The sequence below is a fragment of the Pseudorca crassidens genome, chromosome 6, assembly GCF_039906515.1.
Source record: "Pseudorca crassidens isolate mPseCra1 chromosome 6, mPseCra1.hap1, whole genome shotgun sequence".
NCBI lineage: Eukaryota > Metazoa > Chordata > Mammalia > Artiodactyla > Delphinidae > Pseudorca > Pseudorca crassidens.
In genome coordinates, this window is record NC_090301.1 from 46,936,073 (window position 1) to 46,959,209 (window position 23,137).

General features: G+C 35.1%; 1 protein-coding gene across 1 annotated transcript in view; it reads right to left on the reverse strand.

The window, feature by feature from the left end:
- Positions 1 to 23,137, reverse strand: part of FAM171B (family with sequence similarity 171 member B) — a 65,745-nt gene that overhangs the window by 15,823 nt on the left and 26,785 nt on the right. Inside the window, exons 2-4 of the mRNA XM_067741267.1 lie at positions 14,365 to 14,598; positions 9,415 to 9,507; positions 6,295 to 6,453 (exon numbers count right to left, since the gene is read on the reverse strand). Coding sequence (XP_067597368.1) covers positions 6,295 to 6,453; positions 9,415 to 9,507; positions 14,365 to 14,598 — 486 coding nt within the window. The remainder of the gene's footprint in view (positions 1 to 6,294; positions 6,454 to 9,414; positions 9,508 to 14,364; positions 14,599 to 23,137) is intronic.

Genomic DNA, 23,137 nt, shown 5'->3' on the forward strand with positions numbered 1-23,137 from the left:
CAAGCTCAGGACATTGGTCCACCAGAGACCTCCTGGCCCAGCCTCATGTAATATCAATCAGCAAGCGCTCTCCCAGAGATCTCCATCTTAACGCTAAGACCCAGCTCCACTCAATGACCAGCAAGCTCCAGTGCTGAACTCCCCATGCCAAACAACTAGCCAGACAGAAACACAACTACACCCATTAGCAGAGATGCTGCCTAAAATCATAATAAGTTCACAGACACCCCATAACACACCACCGGACGCAGTCTTGCCCACCAGAAAGACAAGATCCAGCCTCATCCACCAGAACACAGGCACCAGTCCCCTCCACCAGGAAGCCTACACAACCCACTGAACCAACCTTACCCACGGGGGGAAGACACCAAAAACAATGGGAACTACAAACCTGCAGCCTGTGAAAAGGAGACCCCAAACACAGTAATATAAGCAAAAGGAGAAGACAGAGAAATACACAGCAGATGAAGGAGCAAGGTTAAAACCCACCAGACCAAACAAATGAAGAGGAAATAGGCAGTCTACCTGAAAAAGAATACAGAGTAATGACAGTAAAGATGATTCAAAATCTTGGAAGTAGAATGGAGAAAATACAAGAAACGTTTAACAAGGACCTAGAAGAACTAAAGAGCAAACAAACAGTGATGAACAACACAATATAAATGAAATTAAAAATTCTCTAGAAGGAATCAATAGCAGAATAACTGAGGCAGAAGAATGGATAAGTGACTTGGAAGATAAAATAGTGGAAATAACTACCACAGAGAAGAATAAAGAAAAAAGAATGAAAAGAATTGAGGACAGTCTCAGAGACCTCTGGGACAACAATAAATGCACCAACATTCGAATTACAGGGGTCCCAGAAGAAGAGAAAACGAAAGGGACTGAGAAAATATTTGAAGAGATTATGGTTGAAAACTTCCCTAATATAGGAAAGAAAATAGTCAATAAAGTCCAGGAAGCACAGAGAGTCCCATACAGGATAAATCCAAGGAGAAATGCGCCAAGAGACATATTAATCAAACTATCAAAAAATTAATACACAGAAAAAATATTAAATGCAGCAAGGGAAAAACAACAAATAACATACAAGGGAATCCCCATAAGGTTAACAGCTGAGCTTTCAGCAGAAACTCTGCAAGGCAGAAGGGACTGGCAGGAAGTATTTAAAGTGATGAAAGGGAAACACCTACAACCAAGATTACTCTACCCAGCAAGGATCTCATTCAGATGCGACAGAGAAATTAAAACCTAAGAGAATTCACCACCAACAAACCAACTTTACAACAAATGCTAAAGGAACTTCTCTAGGCAGGAAACACAAGAGAGGAAAAGACCTACAATAACAAACCTAAAACAATTAATATGGTAATAGGAACATACACATCAATAATTACCTTAAATGTAAATGGATTAAATGCTCCAACCAAATGACACAGACTGGCTGAATGGATACAAAAACAAGACCCATATGTATGCTGTCTAGAAGAGACCCATTTCAGACCTAGGGACACATACAGACTGAAAGTGAGGGGATGGAAAAAGATATTCCATGCAAATGGAAATCTAAAGAAAGCTGGAGTCACAATTCTCATATCAGACAAAATAGACTTTAAAACAAAGACTATTACCAGAGACAAAGAAGGACACTGCATAATGATCAAGGGATCAATCCAGGAAGAAGATATAACAATTGTAAATATTTATGCACCCAACATAGCAGCACCTCAATATATAAGGCAAATACTAACAGCTATAAAAGGGGAAATTGACAGTAACACAATCATAGTAGGGGACTTTAACACCCCACTTTCACTAATGGATAGATCATCCAAAATGAAAATAAATAAGGAAACACAAGCTTTAAATGATATATTAAACAAGATGGAATTATTGATATTTATAGGACATTCTATCCAAAAACAACAGAATACACTTTCTTCTCAAGTGCTCATGGGACATTCTCCAGGATAGATCATATCTTGGGTCACAAATCAAGCCTTGGTAAATTTAAGAAAATTGAAATTGTATCAAGTATCTTTTCTGACCACAATGCTATGAGACTAGATATCAATTACAGGAAAAAATCTGTAAAAAATATAAACACATGGAGGCTAAACAATACATTATTAAATAACCAAGAGATCACGGAAGAAATCAAAGAGGAAATCAAAACATACCTAGAAACAAATGACAATAAAAACATGATGACCGAAAACCTATGGGATGGAGCAAAAGCAGGTCTAAGAGAGAAGTTTATAGCAATACAATCCTACCTCAAGAAACAAGAAAAATCTCAAATAAACAACCTAACCTTACACCTAAAGCAAGTACAGAAAGAACAAAAAAACCCAAAGTTAACAGAAGGAAAGAAATCATAAAGATCATATCATAAATAAATGAAAAAGAAATGAAGGAAACGATAGCAAAGATCAATAAAACTAAAAGCTGGTTCTTTAAGAAGATAAACAAAATTGATAAACCATTAGCCAGACTCATCAAGGAAAAAAGGGAGAAGACTCAAATCAACAGAATTAGAAATGAAAAGGAGAAGTAACAACTGACACTGCAGAAATACAAAGGATCATGAGAGATTAATGCACGCAACTAATTATATGCCAATAAAATGGACAACCTGGAAGAAATGGACAAATTCTTAGAAAAGCACAACCTTCTGAGACTGAATCAGGAAGAAATAGAAAATATAAACAGACCAATCACAAGCACTGAAATTGAGACTCTGATTAAAAATCTTCCAACAAACAAAAGCCCAGGACCAGATGGCTTCACAGGGGAATTCTATCAAACATCATAGAAGAGTTAACACCTGTTCTTCTCAAACTCTTCCAAAATATAGCAGAGGGAGGAACACTCCCAAACTCATTCTGCGAGGCCACCATCACCCTGATACCAAAACCAGACAAGGATGTCACAAAGAAAGAAAACTACAGGCCAATATCACTGATAAACATAGATGCAAAAATCCTCAACAAAATACTAGCAAACAGAATACAACAGCACATTAAAAGGATAACACACCATGATCAAGTGGGGTTTATCCCAGGAATGCAAGGATTCTTCAATATATGCAAATCAATCAATGTGATAAACCATATTAACAAACTGAAGGAGAAAAACCATATGATCATCTCAGTAGATGCAGAGAAAGCTTTCAACAAAATTCCACACCGATTTATGATAAAAACCCTCCAGAAAGTAGGCATAGAGGGAACTTACCTCAACATAATAAAGGCCATATATGACAAACCCACAGCCAACATCGTTCTCAATGGTGAAAAACTGAAAGCATTTCCACTAAGATCAGGAACAAGACAAGGTTGCCCACTCTCACTACTATTATTCAACATAGTTTTGGAAGTTCAAGCCACAGCAACCAGAGAAGAAAAAGAAATGAAAGGAATACAAATTGGAAAGGAGGAAGTAAAACTGTCACTGTTTGCAGATGACATGATACTATACATAGAGAATCCCAAAGATGCTACCAGAAAACTACTAGAGCTAATCAATGAATTTGGTAAAGTAGCAGGATACAAAATTAATGCACAGAAATCTCCTGCATTCCTATACACTGATGATGAAAAATCTGAAAGAGAAATTAAGGAAACACTCCCATTTACCACTGCAACAAAATACCTAGGAATAAGCCTACCTAAGTAAACAAAAGACCTGTATGCAGAAAACTATAAGACACTGATGAAAGAAATTAAAGATGATACCAACAAATGGAGAGATATACCATGTTTTTGGATTGGAAGAGTCAACATTGTGAAAATGACTCTACTACCCAAAGCAATCTACAGATTCAATGCAATCCCTATCAAACTATCAATGGCATTTTTCACAGAACTAGAACAAAAAATTTCACAATTTGTATGGAAACACAAAAGACCCCCAATAGCCAAAGCAATCTTGAGAAAGAGTATCAGAGCTGGAGGATTCAGGCTCCCTGACTTCAGACTATACTACAAAGCTACAGTAATCAGGATAGTATGGTACTGGCACAGAAACAGAAAGATAGATCAATGGAACAGGATAGAAAGCCCAGAGATAAAGCCACGCACATATGGTCACCTTATCTCTGATAAAGGAGGCAAGAATATACAATGGAGATAGACAACCTCTTCAATAAGTGGTGCTGGGAAAACTGGACAGCTACATGTAAAAGAATGAAATTAGAACACTCCCTAACACCATACACAAAAATAAACTCAAAATGGATTAAAGACCTAAATGTAAGGCCAGACACTATCAAACTCTTAAGAGGAAAACATAGGCAGAACACTCCATGACATAAATCACAGCAAGGTCCTTTTTGACCCACCTCCTAGAGAAATGGAAATAAAAACAAAAATAAATGGGACCTAATGAAACTTAAAAGCTTTTTCACAGCAAAGGAAAGCATAAACAAGACCAAAAGACAACCCTCAGAATGGGAGAAAATATTTGCAAATGAAGTAACTGACAAAGGATTATTCCCCAAAATTTACAAGCAGCTCATGCAGCTCAATAACAAAAAAACAAACAACCCAATCCAAAAATGGGCTGAAGACCTAAATAGACATTTCTCCAAAGAAGATATACAGACTGCCAACAAACACATGAAAGGATGCTCAACATCACTAATCATGAGAGAAATGCAAATCAAAACTACAATGAAGTTTCAGCTCACACCGGTCAGAATGCCCATCATCAAAAAATCTACAAATGATATATGCTGGAGAGGGTGTGGAGAAAAAGTAACCCTCTTGCACTGTTGGTGGGAATGTAAATTGATACAGCCACTGTGGAGAACAGTATGGAGGTTCCTTAAAAAACTAAAAATAGAACTACCATACGACCCAGCAATCCCACTACTGGGCATATACCCTGAGAAAGCCATAATTCAAAAAGAGTCATGTAGCACAATGTTCACTGCAGCACTATTTACAATAGCCAGGACATGGAAGCAACCTAAGTGTCCATTGATAGCTGAATGGATAAAGAAGATGTGGTGCATATATACAATGGAATATTACTCAGCCATAGAAAGAAATGAAATTGAGTTATTTGTAGTGAGGTGGATGGACCTAGAGACTGTCATACAGAGTGAAGTAAGTCAGAAAGAGTAAAACAAATATTGTATGCTAACACATATATATGGAATTTAAAAAAAAAAAAAAAGGTTCTGAAGAACCTAGGGGCAGGACAGGAATAAAGACACAGACGTAGAGAATGGACTGAGGACATGGGGAGGGGGAAGGGCCAAGTGAGAGAGTGGCATGGACATATATACACTACCAAAGGTAAAAGAGATAGCTAGTGGGAAGCAGCCGCATAGCACAGGGAGATCAGCTCAGTGCTTTGTGTCCACTTAGAGGGGTGGGATAGGGAGGGTGGGAGGGAGAAGCAAGAGGGAGGGGATATGGGGATATATGTATATGTATAGCTGATTCACTTTGTTGTGCAGCAGAAACTAGCAAACCATTGTGAAGCAATTATACTCCAATAAAGATGTTAAAAAAATAACCTTGTAAAGTTTTTAAAGTTTTAGCAAAATACACGGTAACTCAAAGTGAAAAAATAATAATAAAAAAATAAAAACAGTGGAGTTTGTTAATTGCAACAACTGGTAGAAATGGTAGAACAAGTGTGGATGTACAGAGGGAAGATACAGTTTTTACAGGTGTCATTCATAAGTTAATTGTTAAATAAAGTGTAAGATTCCATCATCTTCGTAATGTAGGTCATGACAGCCTTATGTAAGTGTACTAGTGCTGCTGAATGTAAAAAGTACTTTTCAATATTACCGTTTTACTCAGAGTATATCAAATATATTTGAAAAGAAAAATTTCCAGTTGCTTACTCTAATCTATAAACTTTTTTATATCTAACGATTATTGACACTGCTGATCAATTTGATAAGAATGAATAGGTCAAATTATAATATATATGTAAACTTCTTAATCAAATTTCTACTTTCAATATTTTTTAATTTGCAAAATTATACAATAATCATTACTATTTTCTATACCTTGATTACCTCCTTTGGATAAAAATATCCTGTAAATTAAACTCTCTATTAATTTGAAATAATGTATGCAGAAGACTGGTATAATCTTTCATTGGATCAAAGGGACTGCCTATAAACACTTTAATAACTATATTTATGTTTCAAAAGTGACATGTCTCCTCCAAAGCTTAAATGAATTTCAGACATCTAAATAAATAGTACTTGATGAGAGATTTATGTGCTGTTTTTATAAATAGATTAGATTATAAAAAATTAGAAAATACCTGACTTATTGAGAGTAATTCCAGTCGTATACAGAAAATTATCCACTTTCAAAAACTGTTGTAGGACTGTAAGGTAGCCTGTAACGTTGCTAATGTGATGGCTGTTGGGTAGTCTAATTAAGGCTTTTGAAAACTGAACACTTGGTTGAGATTTGGCATCTGGAAAAAGGAAACCTCATTAGCAAATAGACAAAACAAATGCATATTAAGCACAGCACTATTGGTAAGGACATTTTACTCTAAGTGAACCAGTTATTTCTAAAACATTACTGACATCTCCTAATTATTATTTTATATTCAGATCTGAATAAATAAGAAATGCCCCTTTCTTTAGATCATACAAGGCACCTTTAGCCTAGAGAGTGCTTGATTCACTTGCCCAGAATTTCTTCACCCTTTGAGTTTCACTTCTAGGGAACCACACATTGACCCATGTGGTTCACTTGGGGTTTCATTTCTGTAACAAGAGTAGAGGTAATGGTGCATGCCAGAATGGGCTGAAACCAATCAAAAGCATCTCATTATCCTGTTGGTCACAGTGATTTGTTGAACTATGGGACTTGTGACAACCACAGTTAATGAGATAAAATGTGAGTTTTGCTTGGACTTCTAGGGGAAAAGACCTTCTATTCCCCACTAGATTTTATGTGAGCAGATATATGTCTGGGAGTTGCAAAAGCCATCTTGTGACCAAAAATGAGAGCTCCTTTGAAAATGAGACAATATTTAAGGACCGGAGAGCTGAGAAACAGAAAGAGTAAAACTAGTTCTCAATTATTTCAGCTGAAGCCCTGATCAAGCCATGTCTAAAGGTGGGTCCCATTCCTACACTTATCAATCATTTGAGCAATAAATAAGTGCTTCCTTTGGGCTTAAACTAGTTGCGGGTTGGGTTTTCAGCAACTTGCAACAGAAAGTATCTTTGATGATAAGCCATATACTTAAGTGGGTAGGTTTCTGCATCAGGCAATTAAACATGCATTAAAAGTTTTTCAAATGCCAGGCATTCAATTTATAAATATTATCTCATGTAAATAACTTTGAATTGACTATCCTCTAATTTATCGAGAACCCAGGGACAATATTGATTTTTTTCTGTATTCAGCAGATCTTTAACAATTCAAGGGTCAACTCATATCATTAAAACTAAAAATTATCAGAAACCATCAGTTAAGTTCTTAGGATGAAAAAAGTATCCATTTTTAAAGAGTTACATGACAATAAAAAATAAACTATACACTGACTGAGAATTATCTTACATTGTTTTATTTATCATTTATGTATGAAGCTAGAAAAATGGTACCTGGAAAATAAACAGTTAAGGGATATAAAGAAAAAAACAACACATCTATATTATCCTTGTTAAATTGCTTTGAGGGAACAATGTAATACCTTTTGATCCCTTACAGGTACTATCTACAACTTACTTTTTTAAAATGTGTGGCTTAATTATGATGAAAATCCAAACTTCTTTACAACTGAAAACATGTACACTAAAGGAAATGTCTAACTGAACTTCTCTAAGGTTTTACACATTCCTGAAGTTCCCAATTTTTGCTGCTCCTTTTACTACAAATATATTTACACACAGGCCTAACATACTTTTCACTACACAAAATGAACAACTTCCTGATAAAATCTTAGAAGGAAAAATATTAACGTTTTCTGGAAGTTAAGAAGTGAGGATGTGTACTTTCCTAAGGAAAGATTTAACATCATCAGAAACATCCATCCCTTCTTGGTTGGCCTCACCAATAGGTCAACTCTTAGGGAAATGAGGCAGTAAAAGGAATTCCAGAGGGCTCACAGTGTTCTCACAGAGATGGGCACGTGGCATGTGCAGTGCCACCCAGACAGACGAGAGCTCACCACAGCTTCGTACAGTGGCAAAGGAGTGGTACATGAACATGCTCACGCTGACCCTTTTCATATAACCCAGCAGAAATTACAATTTGTGATGGGGTTTGAAGAATCCAGGAAGGAGTAGGATGTGTCAAGATAAAACCAAAACAAACAAATGAAGCAGGACTGTGGAGAACCTGATTTCACTAAGGTCCCAGCAGTGTACAATGTGGCCTCTCTCTGCAAACATGTACTTCCTATTTACTTTCCACCTTTCATACTCAACGCTACATCCACCCATTCTGCCATGCACCGGCAAACTCAGTGCAAGAGTAAGAGATTCTACTGCCTTGCTCAGTAAATTACTCTAAGATTAATCAAGCCCTAGTTAATTTTTTCCAAATGATAGTGTTAGGCTTTCTTTTTTAATACATTAGGACTAAATAAGATAAGCTTCTGAAGATGAAGAGAACTTCAAAAACAGTTCTTTTTACCATGACTCTTGTATTGGACTTTGAGGTTTTCTGCCTTTACCAGTCATTCTTATTATGCTTTAGTTCTCAACATTAATTTCCCAAAAGAAACAAAAAAGCCAATTATTGTCATTTATAGAGGTTTTACATAATATGCAGTTAAGAGTCACAAAATGCTGGGACTAGTTAAGGGGGTAAGGAGGTGAGGTAAGGATAAAACTGTCATCTTCGTGGTTGGTAAAGCAGAGCTGGAGGACACAGCTTGAATCAGACCCCAAATCACGCTTCCCGTATTCCTGCCCTTGGGATATGTGAGTGGGGCAAATCATGTCTGCCAAGCAGATACTTAACTCCCCAGCCTCAGACCCTTCCCACACAGGCAGCAAGATTAATGTCAGAGGCAGGAATGAAGGTGACCTGCAAACTAGAAAGCCCCAGAGATCTGAGTCCTTTTCCCAATTTCACCAACCACTAAAGCTCAGTGAGAGATGTGATTTGGAAAGCAGTTCAGGGACTCTTTCCAGTACTTCTGCAAGTCAGATGTTCTACTGGGGGTGGCTAAAATGGTAAAAGAGAGAATGATTCCCACTACACACACACACACACACACACAAATGCCATAGTTTGATAGTGAAATAAGAATCAGTTCAGATCAACTTATAGTCAGTACTAATCATCCCTGATCAACTTAGATTTTTCCCACCTTATAATCAACACTGATCCACTGGTGAAGAAGTACAGTTATACAATATAGTCACAATATAGTCTCTTTACTTACTAGCTAAGTAAGAAGTGGTGTACTTACCAGCTAATTTTCCAGTAATTAAAACAGTGTCTTCAAATAGCCATATATTTGCTTGGCTTTGCGGGAACAGTGAAAGTGTAACTGATGAATATACTGTGAAATATAGCATAATTAGGATATTTTATTAGACATGGGGGGGAAAACTGGGACAAATATAGTTCTGCTCTGACAGGTCCTAAAATTGTGGGGAAAAAGAAGTTCTGTGATGGGAAAAGCAATTCAAAACAAAGGAAGAATGCATGTATAATATGATGGAGGAAAAAAAGGAACATAATAAAGTGAGACGATTTGGCAACACTATTTTACTAATTTTTTAAAATTTTGTAAGTAGTTTGTACCAAGGTGACTAATAATGTTCTCTAACTAACCCCAGATATATTTGGTCAAGTTAAGTGCTTAAACAACCCTCTGCTATTTTCTCTATATAATCGTTACTTATTTCCTTCTTATACTGAATAATTTTTAAGCCGTTTTTTCCTGGCCCCACGATTCAAGGTTCTCTCAGATGGGGAGTATATCCACTCTTCTTTTTTAACTTCCCATACAAAGGTGCAGTGCTCTTCTTCACAGTGTGGTTCGCCAAACAGACTGTGCTTTGCCAAAGGAAGAAACAGTTTAACACATAAAATGATCCAGAGGCAACTTTTAGTAGTAGGGAGGATGGGGCTGGACCCGCCTACAGGAGTAGGCACCTGAAATGCCTGGTGGGATGAGTAAGTGCAGATCCCCTGAAAGATAACTAAATTCTTTCAAGATCAGGAACAAGAGGCAGGGACAAAAGACCATCGTTTTATAAGCAAGACCAAGTCAAACAAGCTGACCAATCCTGCGAAAGAAAAATAAGTTCTGAGGCATCACCTAGAGTTCAAGTTCTCACTGATCTCTCTCCTCCATGCAATGCAAGTAAATATCAACAGAAATGAGACAATACCCCTAAGTCACTTAAGAAAGGATAAAACACACTTGCATGAGAATACTTTTAAAATTTGGAGATATTTCAAAGAGCTGTAAAGGAAATACGGAAAAGACAGGATAAAATATTAAAAGTATACAATGATGTATGGGTGGATGTAAAATAATATACTTTTTTCTTAAGTAGGAATAGAGGACTACCAAATGAAAGTAATTTTAATTGAGAATACACTAACATTTAGATGGATTGTTAGACGTATTAGATTGGAGAGGAGGTGGTTAGGGTAGTAGCTTGGACCCGAGATGATTGTATCCCATATTTGGATACTTTCTTAGTCCCAGGTAGGTTAAAAAGGGCTTTTCTATTAAACCTGAGGAGAATCTTTCAGAAAGTCACTTAAACTTGGATTCAGATTTCCTTTGACTTTAAAAAATGTTTCTGATTATAAACGGGATATATATCCACTCTGGAAAAGTTGAGAAATACAGAAAAGGAAAGAAGAAAATGATGGTCATCACAATACCACCACAGAGACAACCACTATTAGTATTTCAGTGTAGCTCTTCCTGGATTTTTCCTGTGATTTTGTTTTTAAAAAGAGGGAGTATGATATTGTATACAGAATATTTTCACCCTGCTTTTTCACTTAAAATAATATTGTAAGCATTTCTGTTCCTCAATAGAAACTTTCATAACATTTTCAAGGTCACATATTTCTTAAAGTATCAAGATTCACTTAACCACCACACTGTACAATACTGTATATTTAGATTGTTTCCATTTTCACTATTACAAAATAATATTTGACTCAACATCCTTGTGCACAGATATCTGTCCACTTTATTTGTATGTTTGTTTTTAGGATATATTCCCAGCAGTCAATGATGATGAAGATTTCGAAGACACTGACACACACATTTCAAAGTTGTTATCCAGATAACACTGCCGACTTCTCCCACCAGCAGTGTTTGAGGATGGCCGTCTTGCCCAGCTTGTCAATATTGAGTATGTTCACTTTTTAAAAATGTTTCTAAAGTGAAAAAAATCTAAGAAATGTGTATTTTGGAGGCGTACTTGGATTATTAGGAAGGTAAAATATTTTATCGTATTTACTAATCATTTGTATTTCCTGTTTTGAAAACTAAGTCATGATTTTATCCATTCACCTTATTTAGGCAGGGCCTTGGTTTTTTACTGATGTGTATGAATTCTTAACACATTAAGGATATCATTCCTTATTATTTCATATATTTTTTTACTACTTTTTAAAATTATGGGGAAATCTACCTTTTATGACATCTTTCATTGCTTTTCAGTTTAAAAAGACCATCCTAAAAAAATAAGATAGTTTATTAAATTTAATATAATTTAATTTTCCATATTTTAACTTTCTGAGCAATATATTTTGGAATATGGATTCAAATTAATTTACTCCAAATAGTTAACCAAAGTATCCCAATATTACTTTTTGAATATTCAGCTTTTTCCTCAATGATTTATGATTCCTATCATAGATTATATTTTTTATGCCTACTAGTATCTGATTTGTACCACATTACCAATCATAGTACAATATCACTTAATTCTGTAGCTATATATTTTAGTTATCTGGAATGGCAAATTGCCTCTAGTAAATCGTCTTTTAAAACAAGATTTCAGGTATTTTGACACATCTGTTCTTTAAGGGTTATTTTGCCAAGTGTTTTGTTAATGCATTAAATCTATAAATTAATCTGGGAAGAATTCAAATCTTTACAATGTTCAAGCTAAGAAAAAATATTTTTCCAGTTTCTGGTGCTTTAGTTGATTTGGTTTTTTTTTTTTAGGTCTATCAGTAACATTTGGTAGTTTTATTTTCCCTCCCCACAGTTACTTCACTTTTTTTTGTAGGTTTCCCTGCATATTTTGTTTGTTCTTGTTGTTCTGAGAGGGATTTCTTTTCATTATTTTTCCTAATTGGTTATTACTTCTGGTATATAAGAACATGTATTGATTTGTAGCAATATTTATTTGTAGTTTTCCAGGGATATGATCATAACCAGAAAAAATGGTTTTGATTCTTCCTTCCTAATAGCTATTCCCTTTTTTTAATCTGTTAATATCTTTTTGCTCTGATAATAACTTCTACTACAATGTAAAATAATATAGACATCTGTGTTTAGTTTCTTATTTTAGTAGGATCACCTCTAATATTTTACAGTTAAGTATGATTTTGAGATACCTAAGGATATCTTTGTGGTCCTAGTTTTTAAAGAGTGTGTTCTTGGTTAGGCATGAATGGTGAACTTATAAAATGCATTTCAGGCAACATTTCAGGCAATTGTTGATATTATCACATATTAGTTCTAATTTGTTCTACTAATATGATACATAAAATTAATGAAGTTTGACATCCTTATAGTTCTGCAAAGAAGAAAAATCCTACTTGGTCTTGACAGTATCCTATATTTAAATAATGGTGAAATTCTTTTCTGTATTGTTTAGGAATTTTACATTTAGAGTTATAAGTATGACTGGTCAATAGAGAGGTGTGTGTATATGAGAGACAGTATGCACACATGAGGGCATTTAATTTTGTATTACCTTTGTTAGGTCTCAGAATCAAGGCTGTACTGATTCAGTAAAATGATCTGGGGCACTTTTCCTTATAGCCTTTGAAGTTATTTTTACCCAGAACATTTTACCCATGGTTATTAATCTACCTCATCTAAAATCAATATACCATTTATATTATCACAAAATTGTTTGTTTTATTGGATTTTTAAGATTATTGCCAAATTTTTTGATAATTTTTATGATTTTTAAAGCTTTTATATATTTTTATCTTTTATTTCCCTCATTTTTGTTTAAATTAGCTAGATGTATGTATAATTTACTTCAAAGAACTAACACTTTGTCAATTATTTCTTTATATTTTTCTAATATATGCCAATCTACTTCAATCTTTTTATTTCCTTTTTCCCATTTTAGTTGGTTTCTTCTTTCATTATTTTTCTCACTTTTGTTGAATGAATAGTTGTACTTAATTTCTGTCTTTAAAAAAATTTAAAGCATTTGATACCATGAAGTCACCTCAAATACATCCTTATCTGGATTTTCCAGTCATTTTATTACAATTTTATTCACATGAGTCTTATTAAATTATCTAATTCATTTTTCATTTTCTTTCTCATTCTAAAGTTAAATAGTTCAGGAATTCAAATGTTTCCATTATGAAACTAAATAAAATATCTAAAACCTAACAACAAGAACCACCACAATAAAAAATAAAATTTTTAGAAAGATTGACTACCTAATGTATCATCCTTCCAGTCAATCAGACTTGTGTTCTGGTACCTTGTATGGCCAATTTTCCCAGTATTCAATTAGTTATAATCACTCCTACCAATTTTTTTCCAGCTTTATTGAGATATAATTGACAGCTAACATCATGTAAGTTTAAGGTGTACAATGTGATGATTTGATATGTTTTTATATTGTGAAATGATTGCCACAATAATTAATAATTCTTTCTCCAGTATGCCTCTTGTACTCTCACCTCTCCTTTCCATTTCCTTTCTTACATCAGGCTACTGTCCAGCAGCACAACCACAGCTTCATAGCCAGGCTCCCTGAATCCATTTTAGCCCTGCTGTTGCCCTGTTCTTTATACACTGTAAATTCAGTTTCTAAATTATTCGTCACGTAAATCTAAACTGTTCATCTTATCTTTTGAGACTGTCCTTTAATTATCTGGCCCTTTACTTTACTTTGGGCCAGATAATTTACTTTACTTTACTATCCTGCTTCTAACTAATTCTTTGGGCATGCCACACCCCTCTCCGCCACCTGCAGACAAGCTTTGTGCCAGAGCAGAGCTGTAGCTCGGGATTCCTTCAAGCTTCTGTAGAAGGAAAAAGACCTTCATGTTTTCTTCAAACTGGCACGCCTTTCTACCTCCTTATATTGGCTTCACATAGTCTCATTTTCGGTTTATCAGAACAAGAGAAAAAAATCATTTACATTTAGTGAAAGCAAAACATTGTTTAACTGCTTACTTGGCATTCTTCCAGTCTTCCAAGGCAGAGGTGTCAACACATAGCCATCTTTGTAAGCAATAATGGTTAGGCTGAGTCCTAACTTGTAGGGTACTCTTATCAACACTGCTCCATTGTTTCTAGTTACTGTGGAATTTGTCTTCGTGTAGTTTACAAACACTTCTACAACTGCTTGACTCAGGTACTGACGACTGATGATGTCATTCACCTGGACCTTCAGCATAAATACAGACACTGGAAGAGAAAAAGAAAATCGCAGCACGTTATATCCTAGAAAGCATATGTCACTATACTTTAAAATGTCATTTAAGGCACCTGAACCAACAGTACAAAACTGTTGAAAAATTTAGGAAATACATACACATGGATGGATAGAAAGAGGTGTTAAACATTCCAACAAATTCATTATTCTCCCTAAAACTGAATAAATTTGAATTTATTATTAACACGGCGCAGGATTATCACTCTATTTTCTCTGCCATTTAGAAGAAGAAGGGAGAACAGTGAATAATGGAAAGAGTTTCTGGCTTTAGGAAAATAATTTTTACTTTATGTTACTAATTTCTAATATTATCAAGTTATATAGATTTAATACTAATTTAAAATACAGTCAAAGGTCTTAGAATAAAATGCCATCTCACCAAACCCCTTAGTGCATGGCTAGCTCCTTTATTTTGTTCTGTTGTCTGGAAAGCAGGGGATGTGTTTTAGTTCCAAATTACAAAATATCAAAACAGAATCTCAGATGCACCTAGAGAATATTATGCTTAGTGAAATAAGTCAGAAAGATAAATACTATGATGTCACTTATATGTGGAATCTAAAAAATAACACTAATGTATATGCAAAACAAACACATTCACAGACATAGAAAATAAACTTAAGGTAATCAAAAGGGAGAGGGAAGGGGGAGGGACAAATTAGGGGTATAGGATTAACAGATACAAACTACTATCTATAAAATAGATAAGCAACAAGAAGGTATTGTATAGCATAAGGAATTATAGCCGTTACTTTGTAATAACCTATAATGGAACATAATCTGCAAAAATACTGAATCACTATGCTGTATACCTGAAACTAAGATTGTAGATCAACTATACTTAAGTTAAAAAAAAAACCCTTTTTCTAAAATATAAAAAAACATTATCCATTAAATATATAGATACAACATGTGAAAATAATAAAGTCAAGAAAATAAGAATTAAAGCTTTTTCTACTTAAACCTCCAGCCTTATAGATCTTGACAATGTGTCCATGCATTTACCAATGATAATGTTTGGCTACAAAAGAACTTTTACCATCATGGAAATGCCTTTGCAAAGCCTGTATCATAACACCTTTGCTAAAGATGCCTTATCTTCTACCATAATGGGCTCTGCAGCCAGTCAAGGTCCATCTCTGCCATTCCCTAGACATGTGACTTTGGGTGAGTTACTCACCTCTCGGTCCATTTGCTCATCTGTAAAATCAGGAGATAGCAACTATTTTGAGCTAGTAAAATAAAATAATGCAAATAATGTGCTCAGTACAGTGTTTGGTTGTCACATCTAATGTTAGTATCGTTATTTATAACAAAAATTATTACTTCACAACTGGGGACCACTTCATAAACATGAGTACTTCAATAAGAAACATCTCATAAGGATTAATTATACTGTTATGCATTTGTGTAAACAAACCCATTTTTTAAAAAGAATTTTTAGCAAGAACATCACGTCAGGTAAAAAATCCTAGTCAACAATGATTGAGTTGCAATATTGCTACAAAACTGTTGTCACACCGTATCTATTTTTTGTTAAGATAAGCTAGACTTTAAATTGCTTTTGACCATACAAAGATATTTTAAATACAAATAGAACCACTGTAACTGCCCAGTCCTAGGAAAGGTATCATTCAGCAAGTTATAAAATAGTCCTTAACCTTTTAAGAATCAAAAAATGAGGTTAAATGTTATCCAAACACAATTCTTTACATATTTAGACACAAACATATTTTTCATATTTTTCCTCATACATGATAATAATTAACTCTAATAAGAACTAAAATGTGTTGGCGGTTAATGAACCAGGCATTGTGTTAATTTTTAAGTGCATCATTCCATTTTCTCTTCAAAATATCCCCGTTAGATAGATACGACTGTCTTCATTTCATATATTGGTAACTGCAGGTTAGCACGGTTTGTAAGTTGGCCATGGAGGAAACCAGACACAAACTTGCCGCAGTCTCTCCTCAAAGCTTGTGCTCTTATTGCACTACAATTGCCTGATTATACCCTTAAAAGCTACTCTAGTCCCACTTTAGAGCATGGAAATGGGAAGAACTGGGGGAAAAAATGACTCCTGTAGAGTCATACCTTAAAATGAGGTTCCATTAGTATATCTGAAAAATGGTTAATTTCCAAAACAACTTTGTATATATTCAAATGTAAATATGGAGAACAGATTACAAGGAAAAATATAGATAACTGATGTTCATCCACACCTCTACTTTCTCGGCATTTTTAATAATAAAAAGCCTTTGTGGGAGGTTAAATTATTTGTGAGCAGTCATTACTATCATTACTTTTAATAGAAAAATTCAGGAGCATCTGGTACTAAAAGGTCAACTAAGCCTTTGGCTGTAACTCCAAGCTTTCCTCAAATTATTTAACTACCTCCCCATCATATAAATTCACACTAAAATAAATCATGTTGCTAACAATTTAAAATCAAAATATGAAAAAGGGCTAGGAATAAATACATGTTCCTGTTGCCAAGCCTTGTGTGTATATTATCAAAAAACATCTCAATATACCTTTGTAAAATATATAATATCAAGTCCATTTTACTGATGAAGAAGTGAGATTTCAGACATTCAGGCAGCTATGCAAACTGCCTCAAATCTCACAGTCATTAAGAAGCTGTGTCAATACAGCAGAAACTAACACAATATTGTAAAGCAATTATACTTCAATAAAGATGCTAAAAGAAAAAAAAAAGAAGCTGTGTCAGCCTTCAAGTGTCCCCCCCATGCATGACTCCAAAGCCATCTTTATATCATGTTATAGTGAGTCCTGGGGTCACATTACTCAAGTTAATTCAAGGAATGTATGATTGCAATCATCACTGAGAACTTAAATTCTTATACAACATCAATTAAAAAGAAAAAAAGTAATTATACATACATGCTGATGCCAAACCATGGCTTCAAATTCAAATGGGAAATACAACTCTTAGGCAAAAAAGTAAAAGGTTGCCATATGTAAATAGGGCATGATGGGCTTCTAAACCAATGTCCTTGAATAGAGCCACCTAGTACAAAACACTAGTTATGTGTAGAGGACAAGTAGCTGCTGCTCAATTCAAAATAATTCCCCCAGTCACTTGCCCCTAATCCCCTAGACAAAATGTATTGAGCCACTGGCATAAAGCGTCTAACTAACTCAGGCCAGACAGTCTGTCAGGCCCTCAAAATGTGAATAAAGATACACAGAGGCTAACAGTTGCTGGAGCTGAATCATCTGAGAGAGTCTATGAACTCCTACTCTCTGTGATTTCCAGTGCTTACATGTCCCTCTCCTTCCAGAAGCTTGGTTGTACTGTCCCTCTGCTGATTGAGCTATATCAAAATCCCTCCCCCGAATCTTGTAGCCAGAGTTGGGTTCTGTTGCTTGCTTCCAAAGCAAGTACCTTAAATGACATGGGATACAACTGTAAATATATGATATTTTATTTAATAGGCTACCCTATCTTTTATAAGAGAAGGCAAAGGAGGGAAGGCTAATGTACCAAAAATATGAGAAACCACATAAGAGGGAGACTGCACATAACTAGAAGATAAGGAATTAACATTCCCTATTAAAATTTGGTAATGGGTCTTATTCAAATCAAATGTACCTACAATGGTTCCTTCAACAGCATTTTCAGGAATGGGACTCAACAGGGAATTTTTATTAATTTGTTTGCTCCAAAGATTTTAGAAATTCTCAGAGCCTTTGGATTTATAGACAAAGTCCAATGTGTAGTAAGATCTTAAGCTAAACTCATTAAAAAAAAAAAAAACCTCTGCATATTCCATATGTTTCATCTTTGTAAAAGTACAGTTGCCAAAATAAGACACCCTAAAGCCTCCTGGCATTCTGAAGCTGGGTTTGATTCATATGTGCTAATAATGTTTTTTTTCCACATGTGCTAATAATGTTAATGTAATAAATTTGATGAGAAAATGAGTATCAAATTCAGAAAAAATAATTTGCAAAGGTCACATCTTGGCTGTCAAACTCATAGCCTGTCTGTGGAGATCCCCTATGTCTGTACCTTAGATTGCCTAACAGGCTTAAGACATACTGTAGGCCTGACCAGCACTGTCCTCTCTAGCTCAAATGGGAAAAACTAGTTATTTGTATAATACACACACATTCACACACACCCTGCTCCCTCAGGCCCAGTTCTAGAAACTTTACACATGTTGTCCAATTTCATCCTAATACAAACCTGCAAAACTTCCCCCTTTTAAGGCAAGGAAATCGAGGCTAAAGTTGAGCAGCTAATAAATTACAGGCAGGATTAACAGGTTCATTTTACTCCAAGTTCCATGTGTTTTACTCCACATTCTCTCTCATTGAAAAGCCTTAGGAATTTGGTTTCCATCCTATTCACTAGCTCACTTATTTCCTCCCAACCAGTGCAGAGAAGGAAGTGCTCATTTGCTGATTCTCTGACCTGCTCATCCCCTCTCTCAGCCTGGTTTTTCTGGCCCCGACATAAGCAGCAGCAAAAATAGCATTAAAATAAAAAAAAAAAACCCGAAAAACAAAATCTTGGCTGAAAGCCTGGTTACAGCAATTAAAGAGGCACAAACAACTCTTTTTCCTTCAAATAAAAAGTTATAAAGAATTACCTGCCATTGACTTAAACAGGATGCCTCTGACTTCTGTGATGTCAAGTTTGACCAGGCAAACAGCACTGGCAGCCAGAAGTAATATATATCCATAATAATCCCCCTCACTAGCTCTCTTCTCCAACAAAAATACTCTGGCATTTAGACGCGGCAGATTGTGTGATTAAATATATGATTCTCAACCAGAGGTGCTTTTGTCTCCATAATCTACCTACTCTTCTCCATTGTATTTTTCAGCTTTCCATGCCCATATTATTTTCTCTGTCATGTAATTATAATCATTATGTCTTGCCCACATAATTTTCTTTTCAGTATGTCACCATTGGTTTAAAAATGGTTCAATATCAAATGATTTCAACTGCACCCTAAGAAAACATATAATCTAAATGTTGAGAGAAACAAGGAAAAATAAAATACACACCCATGAGCGAGGTCTGAGGTTGCTGACAAAGATTTAACTATTTAGCACATGATTAGAAGCATTAAGGAATGAGAATCACAAATTCAAAGGACTACTAAATAGGTATAAAGAAATGTTCTTGCAAAAGCATATTAGAATCAACACTGTATTATGGTTTTGCTACAGGATATAGATAGGTAAATCAAAGTCCAAAATAGCTATTTATTTGACGACATCTGAAGTGGGGTGTGCTGAGAAATTACAACCCCACTTCTTTTCAAGAGAATCTGACATCATCTTATTATGTTGTTACTATTATGTAGGTTACAACTATACCCATGGAGAAACTTTTTCAGATTTCTCCAGTACAAAAACAAGCCTACTTCTTTTCAATTATGTTTCAAGCATCTACAATAATTTAGTATACAACTTTTTTCCTCTCTAGGAATATAGTGCTAAAAATATACTAGGTAGATAAAGTTTTTATAAACAGATCACAGATAAAATTTAATAAAATATTTTAACAATGAAAATTTTAAAGCTTTGAGGTTTATGCATTCTAAATGAGAGCTATAAAAAAATAAAGAACACAAAAATATAGTGAAATTAAATAATTGGTTGGGAACAATTAGAAATGTTTACCTACATTGATTCATTCAACAAATATTTATTGACTGCCTGACTTTGGCCAGATCCGCACTAGCTAGGTAATGGGGCTGCAAACATTAATAGGATACATTCTTACCTTGAGGAAGATTCTAAGGAAACGTGAAAAAACAGTACTGCAGAATTATCTGATATTACTATAGAGGAAGTTTTAAAAAGGCAATATTGAAACCAAGAACAACTTTCTATAGTACCTAATACAATCTTCTATGAAATTATGTAGAAATTCAGAATCAACATGTGTCACTATTCCTATAAGTATCAGTCTCAAAGAGAGATGCCTGCACTCCCATGTTCACTGCAGCATTATTCCCAATAGCCAAGATATGGAAACAACCTAAACGTCCATCAGCAGATGAACAGATAAAGAAAACTCGTATATACATGCAATGAGATATTATTCAGCCTTTAAAAAAAAAGGAAATCCTGCCACTTGCAACAGCATGGATGGAGCTGGAGGACATTATGCTAAGTGGAATAAGCCAGACACAGGAAGAAGATAATGTATGATCTCACTTATATGTGGAAACTAAATACTCAAACTCATAGAAGCAGAGATTAGAATGGTAACTGCCAGGGGCTGAGAGGAGGGGGAAATGGAGAGGTGATAGTCAAAGGGTGTGAAGTCTCAGTTTCTCAAGGTAAATAACACTAGAGATTTAGTATACAGCACAGTGCCTATTGCTAACAATACTGTACTATATATTTAACATTTCCTAAGAGGATTGATCTTACTTTAAGTGTTCTTACCACAAAATAATAATAATAATAGGGGCGGGAAGAAACTTTGGGAAGTGATGGATATGTCTATGGTTTTGATGGTAGCGATGTTTTCACAGGTGTATAGTTATCCCCAAACTCATTAAGTTACATACATTAAATATCTACAGCCTTTACATGTCAACCATGCCTCAATAAAATGGTTTTTAAAAAATGTGGATCTCATATCTATTTTGGAATCAGTTCACATTATCATTTCTTGAACAGGGAAACTGTGGACATTGTGAGCTCAGATCTCCAAAGGGCCTGCCCATTCATTCTCTCCTGTTTTCCATGATCTGACTTTTTGGTCCATTCCAGTGGAGACTTTATGTTATGACTCAAAGACGTTATGACTCAAATCAAACTTTACTGGGGGCATTCAGAGGCCTAGAGTTTGTTCTCCACCCACCATTTTCATACAAAATATTCAGTCAGAGAAACCTTGGAATAGAGCTAGCTATACAGATATCTTAGGATGTAAATAGAAAACATCTGGTTCCACATTTAAATGTTAAGGTATTTAAAGCCTTTAGTAGAGACATCATCATGGTTTCACTAAAGAGAGTTTCAATTAATTCCCAAGCCTTTAGCCTAGCATTCAAAAGCTGACATCTGGCTACCACCTTCCATTCCAGCCTTATTTCCCACTAACCACTCTTTTATGGGGATTAGCAAACTACAGCCTGCAGGCCAACTCTGACCTGCAGCCTGTTTTTGTAAATAAAATTTTATTGGAACACTGCCAATATACTCATTTATGGATTACCTATGGCTGCTTTTGCTTCAACAGCACAGGCCATAGGGTCTACGAAGAAATTATTTGCTCTCTGGCACTTTACAGAAAAAGTTTGCAGAACTCTGCTTTATATCGTCACGTGAATGGGTCACTAGTCACTATCCAAGACCAACCCACTCTCCTGCTATATCATTCCTTTCTTCTATCTGAAAAAAATCTTAATTTTAATCTCTACCCATCAAAAATCCTAAGCTATCCTTCAAAGTTTAGGTCAAACGACACTCTTCAAATAAATGTGGCCTTATCCCAGTCAGATGGGCTCTTTTCTTCTGTACTGATTCGTCTGATAGCACATAGTATTTATGGTGTATGTTTTACTTTCTGTGCATTTGTCTTCTCTGTGAGAACAATCTCCTTGACAGCCAATACTGTTTCAAACTCAGCCTTGTGTTTTGCCAGAGTTTAGCATGTAGATTCTAGATGAATGCAACAGGGGTGGGGAGGAAGGGAGGGAAGATGAGAAGAGCAGGAAAGAGAAGAAATGAAGGAAGAGAGGAACAGATGATCAGAAGTGACCACGAACTGGGGAAAGAATGATAATTATAGGATTTCTACAGAAGCCACTTGAAATTACAGCCAGCTTTCCGGCCCCAGTATTTGGTGAAATTTTGAGCTTAATCCCACAGTTGCCAATAAGAAACATTTTACATTATTACAATAATCACAAAAACAAATATTAAGATTCCTTTTCCTTTTGGAAATTAACACGACTTTTCCTTCTTTCTAAGAATATTTAACTTGGAAATTTTGACTAGAGAACACATAAGTAGCAAAACTTGCTAAATAAATATAATGCAATTGTATCATCAAAGATTAACTTTACTTTCACTATTACAAAACAATACCAACAAAGTAGTTTTAAAATTCTTTCTCCCGGGTACCAGCACAATTTCCGTATTTAATTGGAAGGAGGGCCGAAAGTTTAGGAAAGAGTGAGGACAACAAAGGGGCTTGTGAAAGAAAGGAACATATTATTCCACATTCTGTAAAGCAGGGTGGAAAGGGCTTCAACAGTTTAATCTTTACAGCATTTCAAATATGGACACACAGCCTCCTTCTTTTAAAGGAACAAAAGGGAGCTGAATTAAAGAAAAAGTTCAATAAATTAGAAAAGCCTCCTTTTCATTGCTTAAGCATCAGATTGGATCCAAAATTCTTACTGGCTGTGGAGTTTAAGAGAAAAAAAATCTGTGCCTGTTTGAAGCAAAAAAAAATTTATTGTACTAATATTCATTACAGAGAAAATGTCAAATCTAAGAAGAAATTAC